The sequence below is a fragment of the Hakea prostrata genome, chromosome 8, assembly GCF_041222555.1.
Source record: "Hakea prostrata isolate BN-2017 chromosome 8, UWA_Hpros_2, whole genome shotgun sequence".
NCBI classification, from domain to species: Eukaryota; Viridiplantae; Streptophyta; class Magnoliopsida; order Proteales; family Proteaceae; genus Hakea; species Hakea prostrata.
This window is the reverse complement of record NC_142607.1, coordinates 39,693,529-39,711,966: the sequence shown is the minus strand read 5'-3', so window position 1 is coordinate 39,711,966 and position 18,438 is coordinate 39,693,529. Positions and strand designations below refer to the sequence as shown.

Below are 18,438 nucleotides of genomic sequence, written 5' to 3'. Positions count from 1 at the left end.
TCCAGAGATTTGAAATCTCTGGATTCATGTAACCAAACAGGCCCTTAACCAAACAGGCCCTTAAAACATGTATTAAAACATGGGTTGGGTATTTGGGTATCGCGTATCTTGACCATGACAAGGTTGGGACGAGTTCTTTTGGGTTTGATTTAGGGCACTAGGGTTGGTCCGGTTGGACTTTGTTTGAGGGTAGGCCAGCCCAACCTGACCGGTTTAGAGATTGTACCCAAACCCGAAATTTTCTCGCATAAATCGGTTCAAGGTTTTAGGGTAGGCCCAGTCCAACCGGTTCAATTATCCTTTCCCTGAACCGTCATGGTTTCGTGCCTCAGCTCTTATACCCTAAACAGGCCAGTATGTTGTTCTCTTGGTTTATTAGGGTTTCTGACTGAAGCACCAACGAGGACGCCGCGGTACGTTCAAGGTAGACAGAGAAGGGAGGAGGAGAAGGAGGAGAAATCATGGTTAGTATTGTTTCCTTCCCATTGTTATTATTATTGTTTTCATCTTGGTTTCCATTATTTCTTTCTATTGTTCTTGTTTCAATTCTCCTTTTGTTGTCATCATTCATCACTATTTGTAAATTTAGTCTTGAGTTCAGAGATGATTTCACCAAAAGAGATGTTAATATCACTTTAGTTTTTTTTCCCTTCTCTTTTTTCACTTAGATCTTACTTCGCAAGTTCTTAGTCGAATTTATGGTGATTTCATAGAACTACATTGATATTTGGTTTCCTTGCCATTTGTACAATGTTGCAGATCTGATTTCTTATTGCTGTATTTCCGAGTATTTTCTTCTCCCCTTCCTGCGTCTGCATTTAGTATTTCTGTGTTCTCTGTGGTCTTGTTTGGATTTTTATTTCAAGGGTTCAGGAGATGACCTTTTCAATTACAAAATATTTATAAGAGTTTCTCTAAGCGTGGTTCCCTCTACGACTGTGGTATTGCAGTAACGGAATTCTATGTTTATTTGATACATTTTTACGATTTCAGCTTATTTATACTTGTTTTTGTTTCGAGGAAATTTGGAATTTTTAGCTCACCTGGCCATAACCTCTTGTTGTGTTTATTTGAGATCTGAATCTTGGCCATTATTGTTAATTTCAGGCTCGAGGTTTGAAGAAACATCTGAAGAGGCTCAATGCCCCCAAGCATTGGATGTTGGATAAACTTGGTGGTGCATTTGTAAGTATTGATAGTTCATTCGGTCTCTGCCTCGTCTCCTTCCTGTGTTGGATATTAATTATACCATCCATGATTACTTATCGATTGTCTGATTCATTTTTTTCTTCTTCTGTTGCAGGCTCCAAAGCCCTCATCTGGACCCCACAAGTCCAGGGAATGCTTACCCCTGATTCTTATCTTAAGGAACAGACTAAAATATGCCCTCACATACCGCGAGGTCATTGCTATACTGATGCAACGCCAGATTCTTGTTGATGCGAAGGTTAGGACAGATAAGACCTACCCAGCTGGATTTATGGGTATGCATTCTTAGCCACTCCTTGTTTTGCATGACTTGCACTTTTTTGCTTGTCCAAGTTCACAGATCAGATGAGCTCTCTGAAGGAATTATGCTCCATTGAATGATAAAATATCCTTGGTGGAACACACTATTTTCTGCCCATTGTCTTTAGGTTCTATTTGTGTATTAGACGTAGGAATAACTTCTTCTAATCCTCTTGTGATGTTATTACTGTACAGTAATACTTTCGTTCTCCTTTTTGTTGATTGGGAAACCTTTTTTTTCCTCTTTCAGTATTGAACTAGCTTGTTAAACGGATAACTGATGTTGCTTTTATCATAATCCGCTATTGCTAGATGTCGTATCAATTCCCAAGACAAATGAGAACTTCCGTCTCCTCTATGATACCAAGGGTCGTTTCCGTCTGCACTCAATCAAAGATGAAGAAGCAAAGGTGATAATCTTTTGAGATTAATCATCTTTCAGATATATTTTTAAAACTGCAAAATTTGTATTGTTTGGGAAAGGTTGTTGTACATGACCCCTGTATGCGCAAGTTTGTGCTTTCAACCATTGTTTGGACATGAAATTGTGCAGTATATTCTTATGTAATGGTTGCAAACATAATTGTGCGATATGCATGACCATGTACTTGCTTTGTTTTTTTTTTCAGTTACAAACTTTATGTATAAAAAATATTTGGGAGTTGGGCAGAGTTTGTTGGTTTTGTCTGTTGTTGTTGGCCTTTGGTAGTGCTTTAATATTGGTTGTCAAACCATATTCTTTTTCACTGATGCTACAGTTTTTTACGCTCTGGGTCTTATTCTATAGTCTGAAAATCTTGGCTCGTTTAATCTTGATGAACTTCTTGTTTCTGGCAGTTCAAGCTTTGCAAGGTGCGATCTGTGCAATTTGGGCAGAAGGGTATTCCATTCATCAACACCTTCGACGGACGCACAATCCGTTACCCTGATCCCCTTATTAAGGCCAATGACACCATCAAGCTTGACCTTGAGAGCAACAAGATTGTTGACTTCATCAAGTTTGATGTTGGGAATGTGGTCATGGTTACTGGTGGTAGAAACAGGGGCAGGGTAGGAGTTATCAAGAACAGGGAGAAGCATAAGGGTAGCTTTGAAACAATCCACGTTCAGGACTCCACCGGCCATGAGTTTGCAACCCGTCTGGGCAATGTCTTCACCGTTGGAAAGGGTACCAAACCTTGGATAGCTCTACCAAAGGGCAAGGGTATCAAGTTGTCTATCATTGAAGAGGCCAGGAAGAGGCTTGCAGCCCAAGCAGCTTCAACTGCTTGACCTTTTGGGTAGATGCAGTGTGTTTAATTTTGGATGGAGTCAGTAGTTTTTAAATTTGCCATTCAGCTTTGAGTGTCATATTTATGTCTAATTTTTGTTTACTGCCTTCAATATTTTGGACAAATTTTTGTAGATGTAGTTCAGTTTTAAAGTCTATGCTGATGGATTGATTGGAGATGACGAAAAATCTTGATCTTTACTTAATCAGATTTGTTCATTTGGTTCGCTGTACAGTCTGTGACAAGTAGCCTGATGAAAGATTACTAGCCTTTATGATGCAACAGTGGCCTCCTTGGGTCTTTAAATTACATGTTGGTTTTCATTTAGATAGGCTTAACAGTCGTCTTCTTGGGTCTTCAGAATGTTGTTGAATTAGTGCTTGGATTATTGTTAGCATTGAGGTTGATAATTGCAGTGAATGAGTTTGTATTAGGTTCATTGTACCAATGGGTTTGAATATATTGTGTATTTCGAGATGTTGCATTTCAAAGCATCATTAAAATTTCTGCCCAGGAAAAAGGTATCACTAAACTAATGCTTCCTAGATCATCACCTAGGAATCTAGGATCCAATTACGAGTTACAACCACCAGAAACATGGGGATTTTGAATGCCGTTTGTAATAAAACTACGAATTTTTTTTTTATGGATTTCAGGTTGTATGTGGTTAGGTTTTGGCTTCAATTTGGCTTTTGAGTTTGTGTTCGTTTGATAGAATAAAGTTGTGAAATCACAATATATGGTGTGTTTGGATCAAGGAGAAGAGAAAATGAATTGACAAGCATTTTTAAATTAAGAAGTATTGTGTGCTGATTTGACCTTCTATTTTTACCATTTCTAAAGTCTTACATTTTATGGCAAAGGTAGAGAAATGGAAAAGGTGGGACTTATATTTTCTAATTTTACAGATTTTTATTTGCAAAGGTAGCTTCGGATTTAGCCACGTCTACAAATTACAAATTACAATTGGACGGTCTCAATTGAAAGTGCGGGGGTTTAATTGTAAATATAAGTTTTTATTTTATTTTATTTTATTTATTTATACTTAAAGTTTTTTAATTTTATAAATTTACAAAAAGAACCCCTGATTCTACCAAACGTTAATAGCTCATTTTGCAGCCCTAAATCGAGTGAGATTTGAAACCTTTCATTGGCGGAGAGAGAGAGAGGAGGAAAGCGACAGCAATCAATGGCGAGATGGAACTTATTCCGGCACCTAAGTAGGACTCGGAGCCCGAGCCTCAGCAGCTGTGGCATCTTCAAGGAGAGAGAAGATAGTGAGCACAAGCGCCATAAGAGCGACGAATGAAAATTTTCTGCTGAAACCCTCTATTTCTACTTGCTTTTGGGCAAGTTCGTCTCAGGTCTACGACTTGTGAAATGAGCGATTATGTGTATTTGTCACGATCTTCCTAGAGAATCATGAGAGTCCTCTTAGGCAATTTCTAGAGTGATCAACAATGTCGTTGCAGCCTTGTTTGGTTTAGGGGAAAATCTAAGAACCTTGCCAAACTAATCTTGTGAGAATTTACGACTAAATTCATTACCATCATAAATTTCTTTTTCATTTTAATGGATAACTAGCAGATTTTGTTAGAAACTAGCTAAAACCTGGTGTGGCTCAGATAAGATTTTACGTAGCTAACTATCTTCTCTGTCTCGTTGTGCTCTGGATTTACCCTCTGGGCCTTACTTCAGGTAGAATAAGTTCCCTCTCGCCGTCGATTGCCGCCGCTTTCCTCGCCTGTTTCATTGCCTTCCTCTCCGCCGATGAAAGGTTCTAGATCTCACTCGATCTAGGGCTTGCGAAAATGAGCGATTACCGTTTCGTAGAATAAGGGGTTCTTTTTGTAAAACTGAAAAGCTTTTAGTGTAAAGAAAGAAAATTTTATTTATAATTAAATCTATACACTTTTAATTGAGACTGTCCGATTGTAATTTGTAGACGTGGCTAAATCCGGAGCGTCCGCCGTTGCTTCTACCGCAAACAAAAATCTATTTTTCACTCTTTCCTTTCCTATTCTGAATTTCACTTTGTTTATTTTTTCTACTTCTTTTTATATTGCAAAGCAACCAAGCAGTTTGAAGAGTACATTTTTTTACTTTTTATATGCTAAAAATAATTACAAAAAGAAGCAGTTTTTATCCTATTAGTAATCTCTGGGAGTTGAAAAAGGTAATAAGGCTACGACTTTAAGAGCTTCTTTTTAGCTTTTGGCTTGATTTGGTTCGATGTTGCTCATAACATCTTACTATGGAAATCGATCTAATTGGACTTTGATTTTGAATTGGTTTTAGTTTTAATGGTGTTGTCTTAGTTTGGGTAATTTTCATTTGGATCTGTTCGATTCAAATCATTTTTACCAAAAAATTGATATTTTGGGTTTGCTTCCAAAAAATTAAAATTTTTTTGGGTGAGCAAGCCTTTCATTAAGTACATACCATCAATTTTATAAATAAAATACCTCTATGTTTTTTCAATGGAAGTTAATTAGGCTTAACAATGTTTGTTTTACTTATGACCCAAGTGTAATTTTGGGCACTTAAATGAGTCAACACAAGTTTCAGACAATAATAAACGACTTAAACATAAATAACTCTTTAAATTTTATATTAAGGGTAATTTTCATCTAGACCCCCTGAAGTTTGGTCCATGTTATTTTTAGTCCAAAAAGATGGACATTTTGCATCTGCCTCCCCTGAAGTATTCAATAAGATCAATTAAGGACAATTTGTGATTTTTATGACCAAAATACCCTCACATCTATTCTATAGTAAGATATGCATGTTTTCTTCACAATTAAATCCAACGGTGAAATGTGGATCATTCCAATCGGATGAACATAAATCCATTTGAAAAAAATACACATTTTTAACTTTCAAATTCTCTCTCATCTCCTTCGTCTCCATCTTTGGAGTCGCTGCCATCTCTGCCTTTCTTCCTCTTCAACTCCGGCGACAATTGAATCGATTAGAATACCCTTTTTCCTCTTCATCCTTTTTTTTTTCTTGTGGTAAAAAAAAGAGAGTCGTCTTTGCGTATTGGCCCAGCCATTTTGACTGTTATCTCTTGCAGACAGAAAATAACAAGATCAACAAGAAACTTGGAAATCTTACCAGAGTAACGACACATCTTGAAGATGGATCCAGATGGAAGTTTTTTGCGTTTTTTCATAATAGCATTTCCCGCCTCTAATTTTTTTTATTTCCTTGAGGACCGTTTGATCCGAACACCATGTGCCACCGCCTGCTTCAAACAGAGGACCCATTAACCTCAGAGTAAGTCGCAGGTTCTCAAGGCCATGCTTGAAAGGTTCTTTACTATCCTTCACCAAAAGTAGCAAATATATCAACTCTTTGCCACTGTAGAATCAAAACTTAGAGAGAGATTGATTTGGAGTTACAGAAAAAGAGAAGAATTTCATAAGATTGGCAGATAAAGAGAGATCGATTTTTTTAATGTTTGCCCTCTCTCTCTCTCTCTCATTCAAGACTGCCGTTGTGGTTGCAGGGCGCAGGGCGCAGGGTCACATAGGCACACAGCACAGCCTCGCAACCTCACCTCGGGGAGAGGAGCCTTTCTGCCACTCTTCCAACGCCACCTCAGATCAAAGAATAGAGTAGGGTTGTGACTGGTAGTGTAGCAGAAGATCCATGAGTAAAACTTAATTCAATGATCGCTGTCGCTAGAGTTGAAGAAAAAAAAGGCAGAGATTGTGGCGACGCCGGACTGAAGACGGAGAAGATGAAGGAGATGAAAAGAATTAGGGATTTAAAAATGTATATTTTTTCAGATGGATTTATGTTCATCTGATTGGAATGATCCACATGTCTAAAATCTAACGGCCAACTAGAGATAATGAAAGGGTGTCAGTACAAGAGCGGATCCAATAAATGCCCCCACTCTTTGGATTTTTACCGTTGGATTTAATTGTGAAAAAAAATATGCAAATCTTACGGTCAAATAGATGTGAGGGTATTTTGGTCATAAAAATCACAATTTGTCCTTAATTGATCTTATTGAATACCTTAGGGTGGTAGATGCAAAGTATCCATTTTTTTTGGACTAAAAATGACAAGGACCAAACCTCAGGGGTCCAGATGAAAATTACCCTTATATTAATAATACATATACAGTTAAAATTATGGGATTAAGTGATGATTTAGCATCTACCATATTTTTCAAAATCCCTAGTGCCCTCTTTTAACCTCAGACACGTTTTCTTGCGACTCTTGAGAAAGAAAAGAAAATCAAAGGGAGGAAAATTGTTCCGTTTTCCATTGGTGGGTTTTAATGATCGACTTTTAGGTTATTTTTAAAATTCTCTTTTTAAACTTATAAAAAGCTTCTAGTATAAGTACCTGTTTTTCTTTATTTAAAACTATCGGTCAGGGCGGACCTACATAGGAGCGAAGGGGCATGCCCCCCAACCCACCCCCCAAAAAAAAATCCAATATTTTTTAAAAGTAAGGATAACAAGTATAAATGTCATTCTCAATAATTTAAAATTTAAATCCTATTTTGAAGAAGGAGTTAAATTTCAATTATAAACTATCTCCTCAATCTCTAAAATTCCTCTCTATTTATTCTCTCTTCTTTTTGTTTTTTTTTTCTCTCCTCTTTTCTCACACACTTAGGAAAAACTTGAAAAAACTCAACTTTAGAGTTCATTCCTAAATCTTTTTCACGATCAGGTATTTTCTCTCTCTCTCTCTCTCCCCTTTTCTTTTTTAATTATTATTTTTGTTTGATTTTATATTGTATCTCTTTCTCGATTTTTTCTATTTAATTCTATATCGTGAATGGAATATCTCACATTTGTTTGGTTTGCATCTAGCCTTTATTGTTGAAATCATTTTTTTTTTATGTATTTTGTTAATGATCGTCATGCTTTAATTTATCTATTTTTTTGTAAGGGTAAAAATGTCATTATCAATAATTTACTTGTATTTTTAAAATGTGTGAACTCACGTTTGAATATGATAAAATAATTCAAAAGAGGGACTCTTAGTAGCTCCACATGGGCCCACACAATGTGTGTGCATTGTGTGGTGAAAAAACGTCAGTGTTTCCTTGACAGAGCGGTGATCCAGACTCTCATTGTTTGGCCCCTCATGTTGAATCTTGGTTCCGCCCTTGGTAACAGTATTAAGCATAAGGAAACATTTGTGATAGAAGAGAATCAATTCCAAATTGAGTAACTAAAACTCCTTATTAAAACGAGGATGCTATCTCATGACATTCTAAAACAACACCTTATTAAAATGATTTGCCAACCTAACCAAATAGGCGCTCTTCCTGCACGTCACATAGACCCTTTTTGATTTTGGACCACAAGATATTTGTATTTGCTCTGGTTTTAACCATGGTACAAAGTGTCGGCAATGCGATATATTGCCTTATCGTTGGGGCGACATGACTCCCCCCAACGATACGACATTTACATTATGTCAACGATATATCGTCAAATTCACCATATTTAACAAAATTTCATTCGGTCCTTGTGTCCGTCGGCAACAGAATGTGAAGCATGAGCCATATTCAACATAATTGCAGACTTTAATACTTTTGTTCACTAATTGTATATTTGTGTTCTCCTTGCATGTTTACATTAGTTTATATGAGTTTTCCATACTTTTAGTTCTGCCCCCATATAACAGGACATGTGCCAATCAGAAACTTTAGATTAAGTGATGTTTCAGGCCAAAATAATGTTCTCAGTGTGTTTATTGGCCTCAAATTAGGCTACACAACAAAATTAAAGCCAAAACGAACCTAAATACCCTCTGAAACAAGGGGTCGAATTTTCATCGACACCCTGTCAAAAGTCACCGACATGTCGCAATGTTGGTGGTGTCATCGGCCACCAACATGGTGACATAGTTTGACATTTCAAATGTTGATTTTAACTAGTTTAATAAAGTTTGTTTTGTTCAAATAAAAAAAAATTACCCAGTGAACAGTTTCAATGCTGAATATCATTACACTTGAAATATAATTAAAAAAAAACTCACATTAACGATCATAGGTAACTTTTTCTTTGGTCAAAACTATTATTGGTAACTCACCAGATGCCTAGAACCATTTGAATTTCTTCTGGTCTACATCTCTTTATTTTTATCCTACCTATGATACACTTGACCAAAATAAAAAGAATTACCTATGGTACTTAATGCTAGTGTTTGTAACTTATATTTCAAGTCTAATGATAGGTAGCCTCTGGTGGATCAAATTAAATTACAAAATTTCATAGAAAACCACTTGTTTATTTGATAAATAGAGAACCACTAGTTTTAATTTCATTGATGTCAACTTTGCATCTGTACTTAACTTCCGTTTCGTCCTCCTTTCCTTATACCTTGCCTAATTAACTCTTTTTATGAATTTCTAACTTCAAAATAAAAAAAAGAAAAAAGAAATTAAAAAATCAAATAATTAGGAATTTAAACTTACTTGGTATAAAAGAGAATTGCAACAGTTCCCCAAGAGCCCAATGCATAGGAATCAACAAATCTTGTAGTTTTTTTTTTTTGGGTAGAACAAATCTTGTAGTTTCAAGGCTCCTAACAGCTCTCAGGAGAACTAATAAATGAAGAATTAAAACCGGTAGATGAACCGTTCATTTTCTCCTGCCATCCACAAGATTGGTTAATGACAAGGTTTTCCCAAGCACTCCCATAACGACTATATAAGCATGCTTCGTTCACAACCATCGCTCAGGCAGGTTTCTTCTTTTCAAAGGATTTCTATTACCATTTCTACTTCTGTATCAAAGCCATGGGTTTTTGCTCCTCCAAGAACTGCAATGGTTCAAGCAAGAAAGAAAACAAAGAGGGTTTACTCCAAGTTTTCAAGGAAATTGATGTTAACGATGTTGCACTCGGTGTTGCTGCTGTTGTTGGCATAGGTCTTGTGTGTTGGGGTTTGTCTAGTGTTCTTGGGTCGAACATCAAATCTGGAAAGAAGATGAAAGCACCTGGAAGGGATTATTACATGTCTAGGTGTGATTTTGAAAGTGACCCTAAGGGCTATTTCGATGATCTCCATCGTCAGTACTTGTTAAATTGTATTGGGTGGGGGGTTACCCGGGGGGGGGGGGGGGGGGGGGGGGGGGGTGGAAATAAACCTATAAATTGTGAATCATTGTAAAACCCTAGAATTAATGAAAACTAAAGTAGCCTCCTTTCTCCCGTGGACGTAGGCCTCTGGCCGAACCACGTTATCTCCTCTTGTTCTTTCTAGATCTTACATATTTTTCCTTGATTATACAATTAACATGGTATCAGTTAAGGTTCTCGATCCATCTTCATAGGTGCTGCAATTTTATTTTATTGTTTTCTCTTTGGTTTCATTGGAAACGGCGACGACGTCGTTGGTGAAGCCGTCCACCTCTTTTGTGCATTGGAATCGTGATTCCAAAGCCCTTCTTGTGATCCGCAAAGCATATAAGGACAGCAGGTTTTTTTTATTTTATTCAATTAGCACCCATCTGTTGTTGCTGATTTTCTACACAACATATAAAGACAAAACAAAGGTTGCTGATTTCTTACCCAGCATATACAGCCAAAAGAGAGGATTCAATTTGACTTGAGTGGCAACCCATTGGATGCTTCAACCGTAGAACTTCAATTCTGCAGTTCTTTTATTCATTCGATTGAAAGCCATCATCATAGTGATCGGTTTGTTTTTTTTGTGAAATTTTTTGGTTGCCAAAGATGGCTGCCCCATTGGATGCTTCGACATCTACCGTTGAATCTGGTGGATATCATTCACCTTATTATATTCATCCATCTGACAATCCAGGTATCACTCTGGTCACTCAAGTTCTCACTGGCGATAATTATCATACTTGGCGACGGGCTGTGCGGATGGCTCTCTCTGCCAAAAATAAAGTTGGTTTCATTACTGGCACCTTATCTAAACCTTCATCCCCACCTTCCGCAGTTGATGCTTGGATTAGATGCAATGACATGGTCTTATCTTGGTTACTTAATGTTATTTCTCCAGAGATCTTATCTTCAGTGGCTTTTATTGATACGGCCTATGATCTTTGGAATGATTTGGCAGATCGTTTCCTGAAGGGAATGCCACCCGCATATATCATTTGAAACGGACCATTAGTAACCACATTCAAGGTCAGTCTTCCGTTTCCGTTTACTTTAATAAATTGAAAGCTCTTTGGGATGAGTTGGCTTCACTTTCTATTATCCCGCAATGCTCTTGTGGGGCCTTAAAGGAATTGACAACATTACAGCAAGCAGAGAAGGTATTTCAATTCTTAATGGGCCTTAATGATAGCTATTCGATTATTAGCAGTCAGATTTTGGCCATAGAACCTCTTCCAAATATCAATAAAGTGTTTTCTACGGTTCTTCAAGAAGAGCGACAACGCGAATTGCGGATTATTCATTCTGTTCCTACTCATCCTGATGCCGCTGCCCTTGCCGCTACTCGCAATAATTCTAGCCGTGCGAGTCGTTCTTCTGGCACTCATCGATCAAGACCTAAGTGTGATCATTGTGGACGTGAAGGGCACTTGAAGGCTCGTTGTTATAAACTTCATGGTTTTCCTCCTAAAGTGCCAGATTCAGGTTCCTCTTCATCCAGTGTTGCAACTTCTACAATGGCTCCTAGCTCTAGCCCATCTCTCACAGGTGAGCAAGTACCAACAGTTTATGCAATTTGTCAATTCTGGAAGCCCTCAACCTTCTGCTAATTTATCTGGTGAGTCTATTTGTTGTTCTTCAATTTATTCATCTCATTGGATCATTGATACAGGTGCCACCAATCATATAACCCACTCTTTGCATCTTTTAAATAATGTTTTACCTTATGCTCATTCTAGACCTATTCGTCTACCCAATGGTACATCTGTCCCAGTGACTCACAAAGGGACTGCTCACTTATCTTCTTCTCTTCACATTCATGATGTGCTTTATGTTCCTGATTTTCATTATAATTTATTGTCTATCAGTCAACTCACCAAATCTCTGCATTGTGCTGTTATTTTCTTTCCTGATTTTTGTGTTTTTCAGGACCTCACCACGAAACGGGTGATTGGGATTGGTGAAAAGCATGATGGTCTCTACTTTTATCGTGCTCATGGTCATTTTGCTTCCTTTGTTTCCCACACTTCACATAGTTTTGACATGTGGCATTGGCGTTTAGGGCATCCGTCTCATGTTCCTCACAATTTTTTATCTCAAAGTGTTTCTGATGTTACCATTTCACCTCGACATTGTGATATTTGTCCTCTTGCTAAACAGTCACGTTTACCTTTTCCAGTTCATGTTGAACGGAGCAATTGTCCTTTTTCTCTTTTACATTGTGACATATGGGGTGATTTTTCTATTGCTTCATTTTCTGGTGCTCATTACTTTCTTACCATTGTTGATGATTATTCTCGATGTACTTGGGTTTTTCTTATGCGTCACAAGTCTGAAACTCAATGTCTTCTTAAAAATTTCATTGCCATGGTAAAAACACAATTTAATTGCCTTGTCAAGAAATTTCGTAGTGATAATGGTCTTGAGTTTCTCTCTCTCTCTTCTTACTTTAATGAGTTGGGCATAATTCATGAACGTAGTTGTGTTGCTACTCCTCAACAAAATGGAGTTGCTGAACGTAAACATCGACATATCCTTGAGGTTGCTCGAGCCTTACGTTTTCAAGCACATCTACCTTTAACTTTTTGGGGGGAATGTGTTCAGACTGCAGTTTATCTCATTAATCGTCTCCCTACCCCCCTGTTAAAGGGGAAAACCCCAAATGAGCTGGTGACTGGTGTTTCACCTAAGTATTCTCATCTTCGTGTTTTTGGTTGTTTATGTTATGCCAAGAATTTAACTCCTCATCAATCTAAGTTTTCTCCACGTGCTATTCCAGGCATTTTTGTTGGGTATCCATATGGGCAAAAGGCATATCGTATTTATAACCCTGTCACTCGTAAGATATTCACTAGTAGGGATGTCATATTTCATGAGACGATATTTCCATACCAGCATGCTTCCTTTCCTCAATCCATTCCTTCTCCCCACACCTCTTCTCCACCTGTCCTTCCTTGTCCTGCAATTGATGATCCAGTATCCCCTCCTCCTCCTACCCCACCCCCCTCTTTACTAGAATCACACTCTGATGATCCTAGCGTCCCTCTTCGTCGTAGTACTCGTCCTACTCGCCCTCCTCCTCACCTCCATGACTATCAGTGCAATGTTGCTTCTCTTCCTTCTTGCCCTTATCCTCTCAATAATTACCTTTCATATTCGGCTTTTTCCCCTACTCACCGTGCTTTCCTTTCTAGTATTTCTAATGATTCTGAACCTCGTTCCTTTGTTGAGGCTTCCCACAATCCCAAATGGTGTGCTGCAATGGCTGATGAGATTAAGGCTCTTGAGCTAAACCATACTTGGAGCTTGCAACCTCTTCCCCCTGGCAAGGTCGCTATCCAGTGTAAATGGGTATACAAAATTAAATATCGAGCTGATGGTTCTATTGAACGCTACAAAGCTCGCTTGGTTGCCAAAGGCTTTACTCAAATTGAAGGTGTTGACTACCAAGAAACATTTTCCCCTGTTGCGAAATTAGTCACTGTGCGATGCCTCCTTGCTATTGCTTCAATTAAAGGTTGGCCTCTTTATCAAATGGATGTTAACAATGCTTTTCTTCAGGGTGATCTAGATGAGGAAGTTTACATGTCTTTGCCACCTGGTTTTTCCCGAAAGGGGGAGAATAATCTGGTTTGTCGTCTTCACAAGTCCATATATGGTTTAAAACAAGCTTCTCGCAATTGGTTCTCCAAGTTCACTTCTGCTCTACAACTTGCTGGATTCAAACAATCATTAGCTGATTATTCTTTGTTTGTATCTTCCAGTGGGTCTAGCATCACTATTGTTTTGGTTTATGTGGATGATATAATTATTACTGGCAATGATCAAGTTGCCATCAATGCTTTGAAATTGTTTCTTCATAGTCGCTTTCATATCAAAGACTTGGGCAGTCTCAAATTCTTTCTTGGCATTGAGGTTGCTCGGTCAACTAAAGGTATCTTCCTTTCTCAAAGGAAATATACATTGGAGATGCTTAATGATGCAGGTCTACTTGGATCCAAACCCATCAATTGTCCTATGGAGCTAAACTTAAAATTGAACAGTGAAGATGGCGAACTTCTTGCTACTCCAACAGAATATAGAAGACTTGTTGGAAGATTGATTTATCTCACAGTCACTAGACCTGATATTGTCTATGCTGTGCAAGTTCTCAGTCAATTTATGGAGAAACCTAGAAAACCTCACTTGGATGCTGCATTTCGGATTTTACGCTATTTAAAATCTTGTCCAGGGAAAGGCATTTTGTTATCTTCTGCTAGCGACCTACACATCAATGCCTATTGTGACTCCGATTGGGCAAGTTGTGCCACTTCTCGTCGTTCTACTACTGGCTATTGTGTTTTCATTGGATCAAGTCCTATCTCTTGGAAGAGTAAAAAGCAGTCAACTGTTTCCCGATCTTCTGCTGAAGCGGAATACAGATCTATGGCCACGACAACTTGTGAACTGACTTGGCTGCGCTATTTACTTAAGGATTTAGGAATTTTGCATCCAGAACCTATGGATCTATTTTGTGACAATAAAGCGGCTATACACATTGCTGCAAATCCAGTCTTCCATGAGCGAACAAAGCATATTGAGATCGATTGTCATGTGATTCGTGAAAAACTTCAGGCTCGGCAAATTCAAGCAATTTATGTTTCTTCTAAGCATCAAGTGGCAGATATTTTTACTAAAGCTTTGAGTCAAGAACAATATCATTTTCTTCTTAGCAAGTTGGGCATTCATGATGTCCATGCTCCAACTTGAGGGGGAGTGTTAAATTGTATTGGGTCGGGTCATAACCCGTACCCAGGTAGAGAGGGTAAGGCGGTGGAAATAAACCTATAAATTGTGAATCATTGTAAAACCCTAGAATTAATCAAAACTAAAGTAGCCTCCTTTCTCCCGTGGACGTAGGCCTCTGGCCGAACCACGTTATCTCCTCTTGTTCTTTCTAGATCTTACATATTTTTCCTTGATTATACAATTAACAGTACTGATTTTGGATTACTATTTTGGAGTATGTTAGTCAGTTAGATTGATGCTACTCAAAATTATGGTTTATAATTATTTCTGCTGATCAGGTTGTCATTTTAATTATCTAGAGGTGATGTGGTTTACACTGATTTCATCTTATACAGACTAGTGTGTTTTGTGATCCAATTTGATGTTAATGCAAAATTTAGTATTTATCTACTTACAAAGAAGAAGAACTCCTTGGCTGTGCCTCTTTCCTCTTGCTTTCTTTTCTCTCTTCTCATTTCTTTTGTCTTCAAATTTTTTTTTTTTTGTTTATTTCCTTTCATTTTAAACAAAACTTTATACAAAATCACTTGTTCATGCCCATTTTGCCATCAAGGACATTCCACAAGCACCTAAAAGAACAACAATGAAGCCAATATTTGAAGCTTGACACTTCCTTGCAGCTTAGGTCCTAGAAAATCAGCTGCCAATAGATCAACCAAAGCCATGTAATTCAGTAATTCAAAACACCAACAACTATCAAAGCTGTTGGGCTGTTTTCTTTGTACACATTTGACAAACCAATCCCAAGTATTATCCCAAACCGCGTCATTGTTGTGAAGAACACCATTATTGCCTTAATCTGATGCTGTATCTTGAATAGTTGATGGAAGCACAAGGCAGCAATAAGTGGACCTATGGTGCAAGGATTCATAGATGCCCCTAAGGAAAGCCCAATTACTACAGAATGAACAAAAATACCGAATTCCAAAACCCTGCAATTTTCCAAGCATTACATCTTCTGAGGGTCCATTGAAGGAAAAGAATTCTTACAAAGTGTATAAGCAAGTTTGTATACACAAGTTGACTTTATATATGAAGGGGAAGATCACAAGGAAATTTGAGCCTATGACATCTTCTCTGAGGTATTAGCTATCCCATTTTACAATGCTTGGTGAATATTACGGGTCATTATTTGTCACATGGCATTATATACTTGTGATAGAAAACGAGACAAATTTTTTATTGACATAATGTGAGTAGAGATGTAGTTAACATTATAAAATCTCCCTTTATACTTTACTAGTAAACTCGTACGTGTAAATGCACGCATGGCTATATGTCAAGTAGGGAGAGAAAGAAATATTTGCTAGAAAAAGGAAGGAAATCTGAAAGATTAAGTGGAGAATAAAACTTTGTAAATTAAATCTCAAATTGAACATCATCTCATTATAAAAATATAGAATCTCTATTTATTCCTTTGGCCTAGGCTTAGATCACTCTCTTTACCTATAGAGATGGTGAGCAATGTGAGATGTTATATAGTTAATTCAATCTTAATTCAAGTGTCACTAATTAAATCTCAGAATGAATAAAATATAATGCAAAAAGACAACATGGAAGTAGAAGGTAATTTCTTGATCTTGCAAATAACTACATAAGAATAGCCAAATGTTAGAGCATGAAAGCTAGTAAATGATCTCTTGACTTACATACTTACATGTATATGATACACAAAAGTAAAGAGAATCCACTAATCTAGTTTCATACTTAATCAATAGTTCCTGATTTTATGTGATAGTGTTGTGGCATAGTCAAAAGGTTTGATATTGATATTTTCTAAGATGACCCCTAATAGTAGGAGTTTAATTCCTGCTGTTATAGGCCATCTTGTCTTTGCGATTGGGATCCAGTTCGCCAGTTGTTGACAATTGCTTCAAATTGTCGTAACTTGTATTCCTTTGCTTTGTGCTGCTCGCATTCCCTCCATAAACCAACAATGATTCCTCTATTTGCATCCTCCTCATTGTTGAATATTGCAAGTGCCCCTTCCCACTGCATATTTGTATTGATCAGACCCCAGCCGCACCTAGTCTGGTTTGTTGTCGGGGAAAAGATTCCTGCACACATAATAGAAAAGTGAAGTTCAATAAGTTACTCATTGTACCATTTTAGAATATAGTTTGTGTTTTCCTATGTTCTTATCCATCTTCTTCCTGGGTGTTTCCCTTTTGGGAGAAGGGGTGGGAGGAGCAGAGGAGGGAAAGTTCGAATTTGCTACACTTGGGAAGGGAGGGGACAATTTCACACCATACATTAGGTTGGGCCTTGACCTCTAAACACATGGGTCCTACACACAAAGCTTAGCAAGCATTTGGGTGTGTAATTCTGTAGAATCATAATCTAGTTGCAATAAAATTGGATTCGCAATAAAAAACTGTTTGGTTAGTTTGAGTCAAAGAATTAAATCTACCTGAAATTATTTGGTTAACATAGATATGGGCTTCAATCATCTAAAATAACTATTTGATAATCCTAATTTTGAATTTAATAGTCTAATGGTCCAACTTTTACTAAGTGCATCACTATGCATTTAAATATAATTTTTTTTATCAAATGCAACAAATATATATATATTTTATTTTAAAATACATTAGGATATGATTAACATCATGATGAGATGATAAAGTATTACCCACAGTCTAAGTTTTAAAACACTATCTGATGTGTCCAAAAATTGATCCTCCTTCAGATCCTTGAAGAATGACCTGCAAAATTGGGTTAGATGTGGCCCGACAACACAGTCGGGTGGCCACCTCCAAAGGTTAAGTTAGTAATAGATCACCACAAAGCTCTGACTAGTTGTAGAGCTTGAATTGAAAACGATAATGGAGGGAAACGATTCAATTACCTCTCTTGAGAATAAGGCTTTAGTTTATATAGAATTTACCTCCCTTCCCTGACCGTTGGATTCGTTCATGCTTCTTCTTGGTGGTCGTTAGATCTTAGGGTTTTTACCCCTCTTTCGGAGATAGCAGTAGTTACATTTCTTAGCACGATCGTTCACCTTGTATTAGTGGTAGTTACCCTATATAACTCGATCTCCTATCCCAAATTCTTTGGGATCACTTTCATCTCCATAACCGGTAGAGTCCCTATACTCTCGTGTTAGTTATTGATTTGAATTCTGGACCGATCTCGACCAGGTTTCTTGACCCAACCGTGGTTGAGCCATCCCCAACTGAAGTCCATGACCCGACCAAGGCTGGGCCCGGTTCGGTATTATTTTGTCCTCATCACTATCTATGAACCAAATTGTGAGAAGAATTACAATTGGAAGAGAGCCGCTACCGGAGAAAAAACAAAGGGGGAAATTAGATTAAGGAAGAGGAATTAAATATTTAGAATCTTATCATCCATAAAATTTAAAAGTATGTGGTGGTAAGGATGAGTTATAATATTTGGAATACAACATCTGATTGGTTTGATAGGTGAAATATGCATTGTCCAATTGACCAATTACCTCAAAATAGTTGGAAGTTCCCTAATTGGACTTGATTCCTAAGCATCTCTTCATGGGTGTTTTTATATATCACCGTCTTTTAGTGACAACATAGATATACATTCACATGAACGATGAATATGCAATTGGCCCCCATGAAGTTTAGTTTGAGACTTACTAGCCAGGCTATAGTCCCCCTTTTTTTTTTTTGGGTAAACTCATTTCATTTAGAAGAACAAGCAAAACAAGGTTTCCAGCCCAACAAGGTTAGAAATCCAAGACATGGATAATGACCAAATTATCCTGCTTGTAACGAATAGAGCC

The 18,438-nt window shown here is 37.5% G+C and overlaps 1 protein-coding gene across 1 annotated transcript; it reads left to right on the top strand.

The window, feature by feature from the left end:
* The first annotated feature begins 357 nt into the window (after nucleotides 1-357).
* Nucleotides 358-3,267, top strand: LOC149007833 (small ribosomal subunit protein eS4-like). Its single transcript, XM_089166566.1, has 5 exons — nucleotides 358-464; nucleotides 1,108-1,185; nucleotides 1,304-1,484; nucleotides 1,822-1,919; nucleotides 2,347-3,267. Exons 1-5 carry the CDS (start codon nucleotides 462-464, stop codon nucleotides 2,779-2,781), a joined length of 795 nt encoding a protein of 264 aa, XP_089022692.1. The 5' UTR covers nucleotides 358-461; the 3' UTR covers nucleotides 2,782-3,267.
* Nucleotides 3,268-18,438: the final 15,171 nt, after the last annotated feature.